A 19,374-nucleotide genomic window follows, 5' to 3' on the forward strand; every position below is an offset into this window, starting at 1 on the left:
GACTACCACTACTACTACAAATCCCCCGTAATACCTACTTCAAGACCAGCAAGCACACACATTTCATTTAGGACATTTATTTTTCTAGTCTTTCATTAAAACATGTACATAAAATATTTCATAAAAATTTCTGACCTGGGATTTCCAATTCGAGCTAGCCTTAGTGTACTCCATTATCAGTCACCTTTAAAACATACATTTTCAAAACATTAAGGTTTCTTATTCCACTCAATTCTAATCCTAATCCAACCTAATTTATTTATCCCATTACATTCTAAACATGCAACATTTTAAACACTCCAACAGTATTACATTATCAACCTCCTCCTCTAACAAACACAGTCTATATACATCACACCTTACAGAAAACAACAATATAACATTCTTAACCATTTTAATGTGCTACATTAATCCACCTTTAATATTTCACAATGTTTTCAACCTTTAACATTTAACTTATTTAACCTTGAATTTTCACTTCAATAAACCTGTCACAATTCATTTATTCTACTTTTTCTTATTTTCTTTAATCAATGTCAAATCTCTTATCAATGTTCTCTATGCTCCATGTGTGAGTGCAAGTGGGGCCTTCCTACCTATGCACTCTGTCACTAAACTGTCACAGAAAACATATATCTATAACTCAACAGGTGTTTAGTGGTCCCTATATAGTGGTCCCTATATCTATAACTCAACAGGTGTTTAGTGGTCCCTATATAGTGGTCCCTATATCTATAACTCAACAGGTGTTTAGTGGTCCCTATATAGTGGTCCCTATATCTATAACTCAACAGGTGTTTAGTGGTCCCTATATAGTGGTCCCTATATATATAACTCAACAGGTGGTCCCTATATAGTGGTCCCTATACCTATAACTCAACAGGTGGTCCCTATATAGTGGTCCCTATATTTATAACTCAACAGGTGGTCCCTATATAGTGGTCCCTATATCTATAACTCAACAGAGCTTTGTTGAATCTTTCCTTCCTCTTGTGACGGGACATTGGGACTTCAGTACAGCCTACTCCATCATCATCATCATCATCAAAATCTTCATCCTCCAGCACCAGAATCTGCAGAGGGGCCGTCAGGTTGTCCAGTGGTCTCAGCTTCCTGGGAGTTGAGTATGGCTTCCAGCATGGCTCTGTACAGCTGCTCAGAGGAAGAGTCTTCCATCAGGAGAGAATCCGGGGTCACCCCCCCTCTCAGTTGGCCCACAAGCTGGTGCACCAGAGTTCCCTTGTACAGCCTAGACTCCAACAGGGAAACAACAGAGGGTTGAATTAGCTGTGTTGCTGCTGGGATAGAAAACAATGTAAAGGAATACCACTGGTCTACTCTAGAGGTTAGAGGTTAGGGTTGATTCAGGAAGTGACACCTTACCAGGCACACTGAGGCTCAGGTAGAGGGAGACACAGCAGTTGGTTCAGGTCAAGGCCCTCCCTCATGCAGCACTGCCATTGGCTATAGGCGTGGGCCACACCCAGGTCTAAATCAGCTCCTAAATCAGGATTCTGAATCAGGTCTCTCAGCCTCTCCAACACTGGTCCCTCCTCTATAAACCCCGATACACAAAAATGGGAGGAGTCATTGGCTGCACTTCACACAATTCAATATTTATGATTTCTACATAGTTTTTTTCCCTGTTGTTTTATTTCACCTTTATTTAACCAGGTCGGCCAGTTGAGAACAAGTTCTCATTTACAACTGAGACCTGGCCAAGATAAAGCAAAGCAGTGCGACAAAAACAACAACACAGAGTTACACATAAACAAACATACAGTCAATAACACAATAGAAAAATCAATGTACAGTGTGTGCAAATGTAGTAAGGAAGTAAGGCAATAAATAGGCCATAGTGGCAAATAATTACAATTTAGCAGTTTACACTGGAGTGATAGATGTGCAGATGAGGATGTGCAAGTAGAAATTCTGGTGTGCAAAAGAGCAGAAAAACTAAAACAAATATGGGGATGAGGTAGGTAGTTGGTTGGAAGGGCTATTTACAGATGGGCTGTTTACAGCAGCTGCGATCGGTAAGCTGCGCTGACCTCTGACGCTTAAAGGTAGTGAGGGAGATATAAGTCTCCAACTTCAGTGATTTTTGCAATTCGTTCCAGTCATTGGCAGCAGAGAACTGAAAGGAAAGGTGGCCGAAGGAGGTGTTGGTTTTGGGGATGTCCAGTGAAATATACCTGCTGGAGCGCGTGCTACGGGTGGGTGTTGCTATGGTGACCAGTAAGCTGAGATAGGCGGGGCTTTACCTAGCAAAGACTTATAGATGACCTGGAGCCAGTGGGTTTGGCGACGAATATGTAGCGAGGACCAGCCAACGAGAGCATACAGGTCGCAGTGGTGGGTAGTATATTCATCCAATTTGCTGAGTAGAGTGTTGGAGGCTATTTTGTAAAGGATATCGCCGAAGTCATGGATCGGTAGGATAGTCAGTTTTATGAGGGTATGTTTAGCAGCATGTGTGAAGGAGGCTTTGTTGCGAAATAGGAAGCCGATTCTAGATTTCATTTTGGATTGTAGACACTTAATTTGAGTCTGGAAGGAGAGTTTACAGTCTAACCAGACACCTAGGTATTTATAGTTGTCCACATATTCTAAGTCAGAAGCGTCCAGAGTAGTGATGCTAGTCGGGCGGGCAGGTGCGGGCAGCGATCGGTTGAAGAGCATGCATTTAGTTTTACTAGCATTTAGGAGCAGTTGGAGGCCACGGAAGGAGTGTTGTATGGCGTTGAAGCTCGTTTGGAGGTTTGTTAACACAGTGTCCAAAGAAGAGCCAGAGGTATACAGAATGGTGTCGTCTGTGTGAGTCTGTGTGTTTGTTTTCATTCATGCTCTGGACCATACCTGTTCCTTCCTCTCCCTTCCTCTGTCTGCAGAGCTCTCCGTACACCAGTCCTAGTAGCAGGGCCTGCAGGAGAGGAAGGTCTGGTCGGGGATGGGCGTGCCTCAGCCAGTAGTAGGTAACAGCCACAGGAAGTCCCAGATGAGGTGGGACACCATTCAAAGTGGACTGGGACACACCAAGGGTCTCCAAAAACACCTCAAGCCGAACTGAATGTGGAGCCTAAGAAACAGAACAAGGGAATGAGAATTAATTTCAGAATAAACAGCAGTATGTTTATATTATACTGTATACTATATCACGTGTATACATACCTGATATACTGTATACTATATCACATGTATCCATACCTGAAATACAGTATACTATTTCACATGTATACATACCTGAAATACAGTATACTATATCACATGTCTACATACCTGATATACTGTATACTATATCACATGTATACATACCTGATATACAGTATACTATATCACATGTCTACATACCTGATCCAGTTCGTTTAGCTGCAGCTGTTGTGCAACTCTGGGCAGGATGGCTTTAACCATGCTGCTGGTCAGGTTCGTGCCTTCCCTGTCATACTCCTCCACTTCCCTCCTCTCACCCAGCAGCAGCCCGTAGAATACCTGCCGTATGGGCCGAGAGGTGATGTTCCCACTGGGTAATTTGGGATCTTCCACTTGGACAGCCTGTATCACTGGCCTCAGCAGCAGAATGTGTATCATGTAGGAGGAAAGTTTCCCCCTCATCAACGGCAGCAGGGTCCAGTGTGGAAGGACACTCAGATGGTCTGGGAGAAGGTCGGGATCAGGAGTCTCGCCATCATTGAAGAACCTCTCCAGGCAACCGGGTTGAAGCTGGTATGTCTCTATGCTCAGAGAGAGGGCCAGGAGGGCAGCATCCATGTTGTCTCTGTTGATCCCATGACCGATGAGGCTGGGCACAGAGTCCAAGGCCTCCTGCTGCTCCTGGAAAGAGGCCAGCCAATCCAGCAACCTGTTGAAGAAGACAACCCCTTCCCAAGCACAAAAAACACACACACACACACACACACATATATATATATATATAATTGTTACTATGTTCTACATTGTAGAATAATAGTGAAGACATCAAAACTATGAAATAACACATATGGAATCATGTAGTAACCAAAAAGGTGTTAAACAAATCAAAATATATTTTAGATTTTAGATTCTTCAAAGTAGCCACACTTTGCCATGATGACAGGTTTGCAAACGCTTGGCATTCTCTCAACCAGCTTCACCTGGAATGCTTTTCCAACATTCTTAAAGGAGTTCCCACGTATGCTGACAGCTTGTGCGTATACTCAAATTCAGTTTGATTTAGTTGATCAATCAATGTCGTTATAGTATTAGTATAATAACATGATAATTTAAGTGCTATTTGAAATCGTCAACATAGAAATGCTACCAAAAATAATTTACTGAAACTTGTTACAAATGACGGAGTCACTCATGATTCACCAAATTATATTTTGAAAGAGGAAGAAAAATACTTTAAGCATATATTTTCATTTCAGTCTCCTCCATCTCCACGAAACAAAGTTAATTGTACGGATCTTTTTCTATTAATAATGTAAAATTAACAGCTGTACAGAAAGACTCAAGTGAAGGCCAAATTACAGAGGAGGAACTTCTTGATGTAGTTAAAGACTTTAAGTCTGGGGAAAATCCAGACGGGAAGTTGAGGTATATCAAACCTTTGTTGATGTACTCAGAGGTCCAATATTAGTGTGTTTTAACCACTCCTATAAAATGTTAGACTATCAGATACTCAGAAAGAAGGTCTGATTTCACTATTACTGAGACAGGAACCAGGTGGTGAATATAAGTCAATTTTTAAAAATGGAGGCCTCCTATACTTCAGTGTTCTGATGCAAAAATTCTAGCAAAATGCATAGAATTAAAAATGTATTGTCGGATATTATTCATCCTAATCCTACAGGTTTTTTACATGGACGATACATTGGAGATAATATAAGAAAAGTACTGGAAACAATAGAACACTGTGAAAAATCTGGGAAAACCAGGCCTGCTATTCATAGCTGACTTTGAAAAGGCCTTTGATAAAATAGGACTGGAATGTATATATAAATGTCTGGACTAGTTTACTTATACAATAGTTTAAATAGGTTTCACTTATACAATAGGTTAATGTTATGTATAGTAACCCCAGGTGTAAAATAGTAAATATTGGCTACTTCTCAGAAAGTTTTAAACTGTCAAGAGGATTAAAACAAGGTTGTCCACTTTGGGCATATCTATTTATTATGGCCATCGAAATGTTAGCAATTAAAATCAGATCCAACATTAAGGGGCTAGAAATCCAGGTCTTAAAAACAAAGGTGTCACTGTAAACTGACGATTCATGTTTTCTTTTAAATCCGCAACTTGGATCCCTGTACAGACCTCATAGAGGATCTAGATAATTTTTCTACCCTCTCTGTATTACAACCGAATTACGATGAGTGCACCATATTACGTATTGGATCACAAAACAATTTAACTTTCACAATACCGTGTAGTTTTCCAATTAAATGGTCTGACATTGAAGTGGACATACTCAGTATTCATATCCTGAAAGAAAAAATCATCTCACTACAATACATTTTAACAGAAAGTACATTTTCAATATTTGTCTATTTGTGGAAAAAAGTCATATCCCAGTTTACATATTTACTTCTGGCCCCGCCTACACCTAACCATTTTTTTGGTAAATTATATGAAGTAAAAATATTCCACTTTATTTGGAATGGCAAGCTAGACAAAATTAAATGGGTCTATTTAAATAATGACTATGAACTCGGAGGGCAGAAATGGCTACAGACGTTAGTGCTACGGGTCGGTAGTCGTTTAGGCAGGTTACCTTAGTGTTCTTGGGCACAGGGACTATGGTGGTCTGCTTAAAACATGTTGGTATTACAGACTCGGACAGGGAGAGGTTGTCAGTGAAGACACTTGCCAGTTGGTCAGCGCATGCTCGCAGTACATGTCCTGGTAATCCATCTGGCCCTGCAGCCTTGTGAATGTTGCCTGTTTAAAGGTCTTACTCACATTGGCTGCGGAGAGCGTGATCACACAGTCTTCCAAAACAGCTGGTTCTCTCATGCATGTTTCAGTGTTATTGCCTCGAAGCAAGCATAGAAGTAGTTTAGCTCGTAATTAGCCACATACAGGTTAACTAAATTGAACAAGGCATCCCCTAAGCCAGTTACAGGCCATTCACCAAGCAGTTGTGGCAATTTTAAAGATATTGATAACTGTGCACCAGCGGCATTTTGCACTAAGGTGATAAATAAAAAATGTATTGTAATGTGTAATTAAAAGTACAACATTATTCAGTTGGAAAATGAACATTAAAACAATTGAATAAGCTAAATATGCACCTTAGAGACTGTTGACCTATGTACATAACCATTGAACACTGGTCACTTTTTATTACTGTTTTCTTAATTTTATTTGTATTTTAGGGTGGTCACTTTTTATTCCTGTTTTCTTAATTTTATTTTTATTTTAGGGGGTAGATCAGCTCTAATATAGTATGTAGATAGATTGTAGCGTCCATCAATGTAATTGTCTGCATAATTTTCAATCCCCCATATCCCATATACAGTTGAAGTCGGAAGTTTACATAGACTTAGGTTGGAGTCATTAAAACTCTATTTTCAACCACTCCACAAATTTCTTGTTAATTAACAAACTATGGTTTTGGCAAGTCGATTAGTACATTCTACTTTGTGCATGACACAAGTAATTTTTACAACAATTGTTTACATTATTTAACTTATAATTCACTGTATCACAATCCCAGTGGGTCAGAATTTTACATACACTAAATTGACTGTGCCTTTAAACAGCTTGGAAAATTCCAGAAAATGATGTCATGGCTTTAGAAGCTTCTGTTAGGCTAAGTGACATAATTTGAGTCAATTGGAGGTGTACCTGTGTACTTCAAGGCCTACCTTCAAACTCATTGCCTCTTTGCTTGACATCATGGGAAAATCAAAAGAAATCAGCCAAGACCTCCACAAGTTTGTTTCATCCTTGGGAGCAATTTCCGAATGCCTGAAGGTACCACGTTCATCTGTACAAACAATAGTATGCAAGTATAAACACCATGGGACCACGCAGCCGTCATACCGCTCAGGAAGGAAACGCGTTCTGTCTCCTAGAGATTCATGTACTTGGTGTGGCAAGCGTGCAAATTCATCCCAGAACAACAGCAAAGGACCTTATGAAGATGCTGGCGGAAACAGGTACAAAAGTATCTATAACCACAATAAAACAAGTCCTATATCAACATAACCTGAAAGGCCGCTCAGCAAGGAAGAAGCCACTGCTCCAAAACCGCAATAAAAAGCCAGACTACGGTTTGCAACTGCACATGGGGACAAAGATCATACTTTTTGGAAGAATGTCCTCTGGTCTGATGAAACAAAAATAGAACTGTTTGGCCATAATGACCATCGTTAAGTTTGGAGGAAAAAGGGTGAGGCTTGTGTAACAGTTTTAACTTCAGACCGTCCCCTCGCCCCGACCCGGGCGCGAACCAGGGACCCACTGCACACATCAACAACAGTCACCCACGAAGCATCGTTACCCATCGCTCCACAAAAGCCGCGGCCCTTGAAGAGAAAGGGGAACTACTTCAAGGTCTCAGAGCAAGTGACGTAACCGATTGAAAGGCTATTAGCGCGCACCACCGCTAACTAGCTAGCCATTTCACATCCGTTACACTTGCAAGCCGAATAACACCATCCCAACTGTGAAGCACGGGGGTGGCAGCATCATGTTGTGGGGTGCTTTGCTGTAGGAGGGACTGGTGCACCTCACAAAATAGATGGCATCATGAGGAAAGAAAATGATGTGGATATATCTATATATATCTATATATCTCAAGACATCAGTCAGGAAGTTAAAGCTTGGTCACAAATGTGTCTTCCAAATTGACAATGACCCCAAGCATACTTCCAAAGTTGTGGCAAAATGGCTTAAGGACAACAAAGTCAAGGTATTGGAGTGGCCATCACAAAGCCCTGACCTCAATCCTATAGAAAATTTGTGGCAAGAACTGAAAAAGCATGTGCGAGCAAGGAGGCCTACAAATCTGACTCAGTTACACAAGCTCTGTCAGAAGGAATGGGACAAAATTCACCTAACTTATTGTGGAAGCTTCTGGAAGGCTACCCGAAATGTTTGACCCAAGTTAAACAATTTAAATGCAATGCTACCAAATACTAATTGAGTGTATGTAAACTCCTGACCCACTGGGAATGTGATGAAATAAATAAAAGCGGAAATAAATCATTCTCTCTACTATTATTATGACATTTCACATTCTTAAAACAAAGTGGTGATCCTGACTCACCTAAGACAGGGATTTCTTACTACGATTAAATGTCAGGAATTGTGAAAAAGTGAGTTTAAATGTATTTGGCTAAGGTGTATGTAAACTTCCGACTTCAACTGTGTATATATTTATATATACACAATACAAAACCTTACTGAGTACCACTCTCCGTATTTTGAAGCATAGTGGTTGCTGCATCATGTTATGGGTATGCTTGTAATCGTTAAGGACTAGGTTAAAACCTGTTGAGGACAGAGGGCGCTGTTTTCACTTTGGGGGAAAATCGTGCCCAATTTAAACGGCCTCGTACTCAATTCTTGCTCGTACAATATGCATATTATTATTACTATTGGATAGAAAACACTCTCTAGTTTCTAAAACCGTTTGAATTATATCTATGAGTAAAACAGAACTCCTTTTGCAGCAAACTTCCTGACAGGAAGTGGAAGATCTGAAATCGATGCACTGTTCTAGGGGCTGCCTATTAAAGTCCTTGATATTTATTAGTTTAGATGCACTTCATACGTCTTCCACTAGATGTCGACAAGCAGTGAGAGAAGAAATTGAGTGTGTAACTTGATCTGGGCTCGAATAATAGCTTTTGGCATGACGTGTCACCAGTTTCCTGTTTTCTGGAGAGTGCGAGAAGGGACCTGGATTTGCCTTCTGATATCTCCGGCTTTGATTTTATTTGATACATGTGACAATATCATCTTAAAGTATGTTTTTTCAATGTAGTTTAATCAGATTATTGAAATTTTTTCGGGAGTTTTGCCGTGTTCTGTTCTCTGAGTTTGTTGACGATGGAGAGATTCGCGCCACTTGGCAAGTGTGCTTGCTAAATCGAGAGGGAAAAAGGCCGTTCTAAAACCAAACAACGATTGTTCTGGACAAAGGACCCCTTGTACAACATTCTGATGGAAGATCAGCAAAAGTAGGACCCATTTTATGATGTTTTTTCATATATCTGTCGTACATGTGAACTAGTCGTTTGCGCCCAGAGTTTGGGCACTCTCTCGCTATACCTAAGCTGGATGTCGTAATGAAGTTATTTTTAGAATTCTAACACGGCGATTGCAATAAGAACTAGTGTATCTATCATTTCCTATACAACATGTATTTTTTAGTTATGTTTATGAATAGTTATTTGGTCAGAATATGTGTGTCAGAAAAAGTGTCAGAAAAATATCCGGATGTTGTGGGAAAAAGATGCTACGTTAGCACAATGTATAACCACTGATTTCAGCTCTAAATATGCACATTTTCGAACAAAACATAAGTGTATGTATAACCTGATGTTATAGGACTGTCATCTGATGAAGCTTATCAAGGTTAGTCAAAAATTATATATCTTTTGCTGGTTTATTCGCTATCGCTAACGTGCCTATTGCTATCGCTAACGTGCCTTGATGAATGAATGCGGTAGTGTGGTAGGCTATTGTAGTAAGCTAATATAATGCTATATTGTGTTTTCGCTGTAAAACACTTAAAAAATCGGAAATATTGGCTGGATTCACAAGATGTTTGTCTTTAATTTGCTGTACACCATACATTTTTCAGAAATGTTTTATGATGAGTATTTAGGTATTTGACGTTGGTGTCTGTAATTACTCTGGCTGCTTCGGTCCTATTTGTGACGGTAGCTGTGATGGTAGCTGCAATGTAAAACTGATTTATACCTCAAATATGCACATTTTTCGAACAAAACATAGATTTATTGTTTAACCTGTCTAGGATGAGAGTGCCGCTAGCGGCACTCCCCCCCCACCCCCACTGAAAAACCAGTGCCGCGAAATTCAAAAAAAATATTTTTTTTAAATATTTAACTTTCACACATTAAAGTCCAATACAGCTAATGAAAGACACAGATCTTGTGAATCCAGTCAACATGTCCGATTTTTTAAATGTTTTACAGGGAAGACACAATATGTAAAGATGTACATCTATTACCTAAAAACACATTAGCATAATCCACCATCTTTTATTTGTCCACCAACACCAGTAGCTATCACCAATTCGGCTAAACTAAGATATTTATAGCCCCTAACCAATAAAAAAACTCATCAGATGACAGTCTGATAACATATTTATGGTATGGGATAGGATAGGTTTTGTTAGAAAAAAGTGCATATTTCAGGTAGATGGCATAGGTTACAATTGCACCCACCGTCACAAATGGAATAGAAAAACTACTTAGAGCAACGTGTTTACCTACTTACTAATCATCAAACATTTCGTAAAAATACACAGCATACACGAATCGAAAGACACAGATCCTGTGAATACAGACAATATTTCAGATTTTCTAAGTGTCTTACAGCGAAAACACAATAAATCGTTATATTAGCATAGCACATAGCACATAGCAGCCCAGCATTGATTCTAGCCAAAGTGAGCGATAAAAGTAAACATCGCCAAAATATATTAATTTTTTCACTAACCTTCTCAGAATTCTTCAGATGACACTCCTGTAACATCATATTACACAATCCATATAGAGTTTGATCGAAAATGTTTATATTTAGCCACCAAAATCATGGTTAGACAATGTGGAATGTAGCTCAGCTGGTCAGAAAAAGTCTGTGCGCCACTTAGACAGTGATCTACTCTTATACATAAATACTCATAAACGTGACTAAAAAATATAGGGTGGACAGGGATTGATAGACAATTTAATTCTTAATACAATCGCGGAATTACATTTTTTAAATTATCCTTACTTTTCAATACAGCTTGCGCCAAGCGAAGCTACGTCAAAAAACATGGCGTCCGAAGCCACTAAAACTTTTCGACAGAAACACGATTTATCATAATAAAAATGTCCTACTTTGAGCTGTTCTTCCATCGGTATCTTGGGCAAAGGATCCTTTCTTGGGTCCAATCGTCTTTTGGTGGAAAGCTGTCCTCTTGCCATGTGGAAATGCCAACTGCGTTCGGGATGAACTGGAAGCGTGCCCAGCAATTCACAGCCTTTCAGAAATAAATGTCCCAAAATCGCACTAAACGGATATAAATTGCTATAAAACGCTTTAAATTAACTACCTTATGATGTTTTTAACTCCCATAACGAGTAGAAACATGACCCGAGTAATATTACTCCCTCCACTAATGCTTGGAACAGGTGCGGGTCGGTGCCCTCTATGCGCATGACGCAGCTCCAAAAGACTGACTAGTCTCAGGGTTTTTTAATTTATAGTGCCTGTGAACGTGCAATCGACCCGATTCAAATCGTCATCACGTAAAGACATCCAGGGGAAGACGTAAGCAGTGTCCGTATAGTCATAGCAATAACAGTGGCATTTTAACTGACTCCAGAACAGTGGCCAACATTTCTGGAATCTGACTCCATGTCAGGGAAATTGCTGTAGAATGGGCTCTGTTCCACTTAGAGACAAAATTTCAACTCCTATAGAAACTATAGACTGTTTTCTATCCAATAATAATAATAATATGCATATTGTACGATCAAGAACTTTGTGGGAAGCCGTTTCAAAAAATTACACGATTAGCATAAATAGCCACAACAGCGCCCTCATCCCCAACAGGATAACATGTTATAAGACTGTCATCTGATGAAGTTGTTTCTTGGTTAGTTTGGTTGGTTCTTGGTTAGTTAGGTTGGCTTTGTGCATGCTACCTGTGCTGTGAAAAATGTCTGTCCTTTTTTGTATTTGGTGGTGAGCTAACATAAATATATGTGGTGTTTTCGCTGTAAAACATTTTAAAAATCGGACATGTTGACTGGATTCACAAGATGTGTATCTTTCATTTGCTGTATTGGACTTGTTAATGTGTGAAAGTTAAATATTTCAAAAAAATATCTTTTGAATTTCGCCTTTTCAGTGGAATGTGGGAGGAGTTCCGCTAGTGGAACGCCAGAGCCAGACAGGTTAAGGGTAAAAAAAGAGAGGGAATGGAGCTAAGCACAGGTAAAATCCTAGAGGTAAACCTTGTTCAATCTGCTTTCCACCAGACACTGGGAGATTAATTTACCTTTCAGCAGGACAATAACCTAAAACACCAGGCCAAATATACACTGGAGTTGCTTACTCTGAACACAGTGAATGTTCCTGAGTTACAGTTTTGACTTAAGTCTGCTTGAAAATCTATCGCAAGACTTGAAAATGGTAGTCTAGAAATGATCAACAACCAATTTGACAGAGCTTGAAGAATTTAGAAAATAATAATGGACAAATATTGTACAATCCAGGTGTGCAAAACTCTTAGAAACTTACCCAGAAAGGTGATTCCAACATGTATTGACTCAGAGGTGTGAATACTCATGTAAATGAGATATTTTTGTATTTAATTTTGAATGCATTTCACTTTGTCATTACAGGGTATTGTGTGTAAATGGGTGATAAAAAATATGTTTAATACATTTTGAATTCAGGATGTAACACAATAAAATGTGTAATAATTGAAGGGGCAGTAATACTTTCTGAAGACACTGTACGCGACCAATAAACTCTGATTTGATGAGGAAGAAAATAATATTTTAAATAAAAACTTCACCTGCAGAAATGAATGCTGGGTAATATATAATTGTTTTTGCATATTTTTTATGTGGACATTTCAGTTAATTAAAATAGTGTTTATTAATGTACACATTACGATTTTGAGATTTCTTTTTTTTCAGCTTCAGATTGATTGCTTATTGACATCTACAAATGAATGTAGGAATAATGATTAATAAATGGTAAGTAAGCTCTTTACAAACTGTTTATAAATGGTTTAATAAGGGACCTTAATAAAGTGTTACCAGTACTTTGAAACTCAGTTGAAACTATACCTATCGTGTACTTGATCACTCTTTGAGCAGAGTTTCATAAAAAATAAAAAATAAACTTAAAGGCACTACTAAAAGACTGAAAAAAGTTCATTTAAAATGCACTTTTAATAAGTGTATTGAAGTGAAATTATAGTATATGTGTAGTATACTTAAAGATATACTAGGAAAGTGCATCTTGTATTTGAAGTACATGTATATTATATGAATCTGTAGTATTTAAGCATCCTTCAATATACATGTAATATATACTTTTTTCCCGATTGGGTTCCATCTGTGAGTAGTCTTCCTACCTGATGGGAATTATTGGCACTCCAACACTACGGCACCCTCCCCTTGTGAGGATAAAGGTACTGAGACTTATTCTAGAATGTTTTCTGAGATTCTAGAACACCTTGTGAGGATAAAGGTACTGAGACTTATTCTAGAATGTTTTCTGAGATTCTAGAACACCTTGTGAGGATAACGGTACTGAGACTTATTCTAGAATGTTTTCTGAGATTCTAGAACACCTTGTGAGGATAAAGGTACTGAGACTTATTCTAGAATGTTTTCTGAGATTCTAGAACACCTTGTGAGGACAAAGGTACTGAGACTTATTCTAGAATGTTTTCTGAGATTCTAGAACACATTGAGAGGGATCTTAGAACAGTCCTCCATACAGAATCCTTTCAGATCCTTGATATCCTCTGTCTGTGCTTATGGACTGGCCCTGTTCAATTCAAACCACAGGTTTTCAATGGGGTTCAAGTCCGGAGACTGTGATGGAGTTTGTTGTGTGCTTGGGGTTATTGTATTGCTGCAAGCAGAGGCAACCAGTTTTTTTGTCTAAAATGTCCTGGTACTTGGTAAATTTCATGATGCCATTGACCAATACCAGTACCAGTGGTAGCAAAATAGCCCCGTAACCTCAAAGATGCACCACCATATTTTACAGTCGGTGTGAAGTACTTTTCTGCATGTGCTTCTGTTTTTTTTACGGAACTCACCACTGGTGTGCGTGGCCAAAGTGTTCTATTTTCATGTGATCTGACCATAGCACCGCCTGGAGTTTAAGAAACAGTATTGGCACTTGGATTGGAACCGGTGTTATGGTCAGATGACATGAAAATAGGCCGTATAGACCTATAGATCCTGGTCAAAAGTAGTGCACTACCCTATGGGCCCTGGTCAAAAGTAGTGCACAACCCTATAGATCCTGGTCAAAAGTAGTGCACCACCCTATGGGCCCTGGTCAAAAGTAGTGCACTATGTAGGGAATAGGATGCCATTTGGAACGTAAGGTATGTTTCTTCTATATTGAGTCCTCTACTAACACAAATATAAAGATCATGTTTACCAATATGGAGGTTTGGGGGCTGATAATCACTGTTTGAAATGCATTAAGTGACATCTGTAGATTTATGACTGGGATTTTCAGGCTGTGTGACATGGAAACCATTTAGGGACCAAGAATCGTTTGGGGGAAGAGATACGACAGAAACCTTTGCAATGCAGCAGTACGTTAACTAGTCACACACACACTCGCACATGAGTATGTACACAAACACGCACAATGACGTAAACTACACAACCTCTCCCTCTCCTTCTCCATCTCTCTCTCACTGTCCCATTCAGTTTCAGATGTCAAAAGAGCTTGGCTTCCAGCCAGGCAGTAATATTAAGCCTGTATAAATATATTAAAAAGGAATTTGTACTCTTTTAATCTCTGAATTAACACTTATCTGGTGGAAACACTTCATTCTGTTTCTTTGCTTGTAGTATTTGTAGTAATTGTAGTATTTGTAGTATTTGTTTACAAAATGAAAATAAAGCTACTGTAACTGTATGGTATTTCATATGGTAAAATCCACTATGTTGTGAGTTGCTGCTTGCATTTGACCAGTTGTCTCAGATAAACAGAATGAATGTCAGTGGTGTGTTTTCTGATTTCAGATATAAATACTAACTAGAGTCATGTTGTAATGTAGTAGTAATGTCATGTTGTAATGTAGTAGTAATGTCATGTTGAAATGTAGTAGTAATGTCATGTTGTAATGTAGTAGTAATGTCATGTTGTAATGTAGTAGTAATGTCATGTTGTAATGTAGTAGTAATGTCATGTTGTAATGTAGTAGTAATGTCATGTTGTAATGTAGTAGTAATGTCATGTTGTAATGTCGTAGTAATGTCATGTTGTAATGTAGTAGTAATGTCATGTAGTAATGTAGTAGTAATGTCATGTTGTAATGTAGTAGTAATGTCATGTTGTAATGTAGTAGTAATGTCATGTTGTAATGTAGTAATGTCATGTTGTAATGTAGTAGTAATGTCATGTTGTAATGTAGTAGTAATGTCATGTTGTAATGTAGTAGTAATGTCATGTTGTAATGTAGAGTAGTAATGTCATGTTTTTCTAAATGTTGTTTACTATGTTGAATCTTACACTAAACATGATCATATGTGAAAATAGCATCCCTCTTTTTCAGTTCCCAGGTCCAGAACAAATTCAAGGAAACGTACAGTAATATACGCCCTGCTGTTCGCTACAGTATTATACGAGTCTATTGTAATCATGTATATTTCAGTACAACGTACAGTAATATACACAGCCATGAGTGCATGGAAATCCCTTCCATGTTATATACTGACATGTATGTGGAACTGATAGATGCACACACACTACATGTATTTTTATATTTATTTATGTAAATTGTAAAGTCTTTTGTCTGTAATGTATTTTGTGTTATGTGTGGGACCCCAGTAAGACTAGCTGTCTCCATTGGCATCGGCTAATGGGGATCCTAATAAATCAAATCAAAATATATATGAACCACGTTACAATTCCCACCAAGTGTGTTAACCCTTTTGGCACGATGAATAGGATGTTTTCCTTTCATGCCAGCTACCAAGGTTCACTTCTGTGCCCCGTTGTTCGCTACAGTATTATATGAGTATTTTGTATATTTCACTAAACACATCATTTATTAAAACTTACTTGGCTTCTGATTGGGTTCCATCGGCGGGTAGCCTTTCCACTTGATGGGAAAGCCCATGTCCTGCAAGTTGACATAGTCGTTTCCTGCGATGGCAGCGAAGACTGGGAGAAGCTGTCTGTTGATGTTGAAGTGACTGCAGAAGCTTGTTGTGGTGTACCGCTTGCAGGGGATGTAATTTTGAGAACTCCCCCCTTGCACAGACGCGTTCTGCCACTGAAAATGTAAGATGGGCAGATATCCTGCCTGGATTTCATAAATATTAAAGTCACTGTCATTGGACAGGACCGGACAGTTCCACCTTTGAGCCAAGGAGGCTATTTCTTGGTCTACTTCAAAGATGCACTGTGCGAATGGCACATTCAGGCTGGAGAGGACCTGTTTGAAGACTTGTTTGACGAGGACTGGTATTATTCTGTCCCCCTGAAGCCCCATAGACAAGTTGTTGATCTTTGATTGAACTCGTTGTCGGATAGTTTCAAACTTTTTGTCGGTGTGGTCGGAGCCTCCATCTATAACCACAAAAGGTTCAATGCTACAATCTCTCAGAGCCTTAAAGAACTTGCAGACCTGGTCCTCAAAACCATCATAATCCGCTCCATGCTGCTGATCCACACCTGAGGTAGAATAAAGAATGTGGAAGATACTACTACCATCTATTATCAACCTGCTGTGTCTGAAGTGATCATCTGTTAAAATCTCTCCATGATCCTTTATAAATCTGGCCAAACCCTGGATACCCATGATGTTCTCTGTGTGGGATGTGATGTCTTCACAAGTGAAGAGTTTCAATCACAGGACTATTTATAGCATCTTTAACAATGGATGAGTTTCCATTTCCTTAAGTTTCAATTTCCTTACGTCATATCTCTAACGGATGACCTACTGCACAACATTTGTATAAACTGGTTGGGTTGGTTGGTAAAGGACTGTATTTAATGGCCACCCTGACTATTTGTTTGTTTTTTACACTGCTGCTACTCTCTGCGTAATATCTATGCATAGTCACTTTAACCCGACCTACGTATAAAAATGACCTTAACTAACCTGTACCCCCGCACATTGACTCGGTACCGGTACCTCCTGTATATAGCCTCGTTATTGTTATGCAATTTTGTTGTGTTACTTTTTGATTAATGTTTTTACTTTAGTTAATTTAGTAAATATTTTCTCTACTCTATTTCTTGAAATGTATTGTTGGTTAAGGGCTTGTAAGTAAGCATTTCACAGTAAGGTCTGCAGCTGTTGTATTAGGACAAATAACATGTGATTTGAGGGTGGTGTGGGCTACCGTGGTGGTGGTGGTGTGGGCTACTGTTGTGGTGGTGGTGGTGTGGGCTACCGTGGTGGTGGTGGTGGTGTGGGCTGGTGGTGGTGGTGGTGGTGGTTGTGTGGGCTACCGTGGTGGTGGTGGTGTGGGCTACTGGTGGTGGTGGTGGTGGTGGTGGTGTGGGCCGTGGTGGTGGTGGTGGTGTGGGCTACTGTGGTGGTGGTGGTGGTGTGGGCTACTGTGGTGGTGGTGGTGTGGGCTACCGTGGTGGTGGTGTGGGCTACTGTGGTGGTGGTGTGGGCTACTGTGGTGGTGGTGTGGGCTACCGTGGTGGTGGTGGTGGTGTGGGCTACCGTGGTGGTGGTGGTGGTGTGGGCTACCGTGGTGGTGGTGGTGCTACCGTGGTGGTGGTGGTGTGGGCTACCGTGGTGGTGGTGGTGGTGTGGGCTACCGTGGTGGTGGTGGTGGTGTGGGCTACCGTGGTGGTGGTGGTGGTGGTGTGGGCTACCATGGTGGTGTGGTGTGGGCTACCACAGTGTTGTGGGCTACCGTGGTGGTGGTGTTGGTGGTGTTGTGGGTTACCATGGTGTTGGTGGTGGTGGTGTTGTGGGTTACCATGGTGGTGGTGGTGTTGTGAGTTACCATGGTGTTGGTGGTGGTGGTGTTGTGGGTTACCATGGTGTTGGTGGTGGTGGTGTTGTGAGTTACCATGGTGGTGGTGGTGTTGTGAGTGTCACGAATCCCGCTTCCTGAGTCTGGGTTTGCCTGTGTGTCTGTCCTGGAGTGTGTTTCAGGTGTCCTGGAACGCACCCTGTCTGGTTGCCGGGCGAATTAGCTCATTGGGAGATTGATTTCACCCGCACCTGTTTCCCGTCAGTAATCTGCACACCTGTCCTGATCATCATCTCTACCCTTCAAAAGCTCTGACCTGACTTCCATTCCCTGCCGGATCGTTAGCCATGAACAGTATGTTGTGCCTGAGTACCAGACTCCAGTTGGATAGAATTTGTTTTGTTGTTTTCATTTACGTATTGCTTGCCTTGAACTTACCTCCGTTTGTTTTGTCTTCAGTTACTCACCTGGATCATTCACTCCATTCCCGCCTGGTTGACAGAGGATTCTGCTACTACATTGGATTCACCTATTTCCTCTCATCTACTCACCACCGCTGCCCGCTACGCCATCTGGATATATCTACCTTTTCACATTTCACTGTAAATAAATACTCACCTTCTTCCTACGCTCCTTGTCCTGGTCTGCTTCTGGGTTCGATCTTGAAAGATCGTGACAGAACGATCCGGCCAGTAATGAACCCAGCGGACCTGGACTCCGTTTGCCATGCCATTACCCTGCAGGAGAAGAAATTGGGACAACACAATACGGCGCTACAGGAGATAGCGAGTTCGATCCAGAATTTATCTGCTAGCTTGACACAAGTCCAGGATCAGCTCAGTTTGCAGGTGATTCATTCACCACCGGTTTCACCCATCTCACCTGCCGTGTCTGAAGCGGTTCCATTTCGTGAACCCAAGGTACCGACGCCTGATAAATATGAAGGGGATTTGGGAAAATGCTGTTCGTTTCTTATGCAGTGTGGGTTAGTGTTTGATCTACAGCCCCATTCTTACGCCACTGACAAGGCTAGGATAGCCTTTGTTATTGAACTGTTGCGTGGAAGAGCTCTGGAATGGGCTTCAGCCGTTTGGGAACGACAGGGAACCTGCACGGCTTCATATCAGGAGTTCACGGGAGAGATGAGAAAGCTTTTTGATCATCCAGTCCGAGGTAAGGACGCAGCTAAACGTTTGTTCTCTCTTCGCCAAGGAGATCGCAGTGTGGCAGATTTTATGATTGAGTTCAGGACATTGGCTGTGGAGAGTGGTTGGAATGAGGAGTCACTACAAGCGGTTTTTTACAAGGGGTTGTCAGATGAACTTAAGGATGAGCTGATTTCTTATCCAGAGCCTAGTGACTTAGACAGCTTGGTCGCTTTATCTATTCGGGTTGATAATAGAGTCCGAGAGAGAAGGAGGGAGAAGCAGTGGGGTCTATCCAATCAATCTGTAACTCGGTTACCATTCGGTTCAGGAGGTGAACCAGGACG

At 40.4% G+C, this 19,374-nt stretch overlaps 1 protein-coding gene across 1 annotated transcript; it reads right to left on the minus strand.

Annotated features, from left to right (window-relative positions):
- Positions 1 to 1,053: 1,053 nt before the first annotated feature.
- On the minus strand, positions 1,054 to 16,762 carry LOC139572891 (single-strand DNA endonuclease ASTE1-like). The gene is made up of 5 exons (XM_071395737.1): positions 16,003 to 16,762; positions 3,352 to 3,878; positions 2,860 to 3,079; positions 1,384 to 1,555; positions 1,054 to 1,249 (listed from the first exon to the last, which is right to left on the minus strand). Exons 1-5 carry the CDS (start codon positions 16,742 to 16,744, stop codon positions 1,054 to 1,056), a joined length of 1,857 nt encoding a protein of 618 aa, XP_071251838.1. The 5' UTR covers positions 16,745 to 16,762.
- Positions 16,763 to 19,374: the final 2,612 nt, after the last annotated feature.

Source organism: Salvelinus alpinus, chromosome 4 (genome assembly GCF_045679555.1).
Source record: "Salvelinus alpinus chromosome 4, SLU_Salpinus.1, whole genome shotgun sequence".
Classification (NCBI taxonomy): Eukaryota; Metazoa; Chordata; class Actinopteri; order Salmoniformes; family Salmonidae; genus Salvelinus; species Salvelinus alpinus.

Bases quoted from the DNA above. Each gene is read 5' to 3' on its own strand.
- LOC139572891 (XM_071395737.1), bottom strand. From the start codon at position 16,744: ATGGGTATCCAGGGTTTGGCCAGATTTATAAAGGATCATGGAGAGATT. The intron at 3,080-3,351 runs GTATGTAGACAT...TCTGTTTCTTAG, and splicing joins AGCTAAACGAACTGGATCAG to GCTCCACATTCAGTTCGGCT. The intron at 1,556-2,859 runs GTATGGTCCAGA...CGGGGTTTATAG, and splicing joins GAAGGGAGAGGAAGGAACAG to AGGAGGGACCAGTGTTGGAG.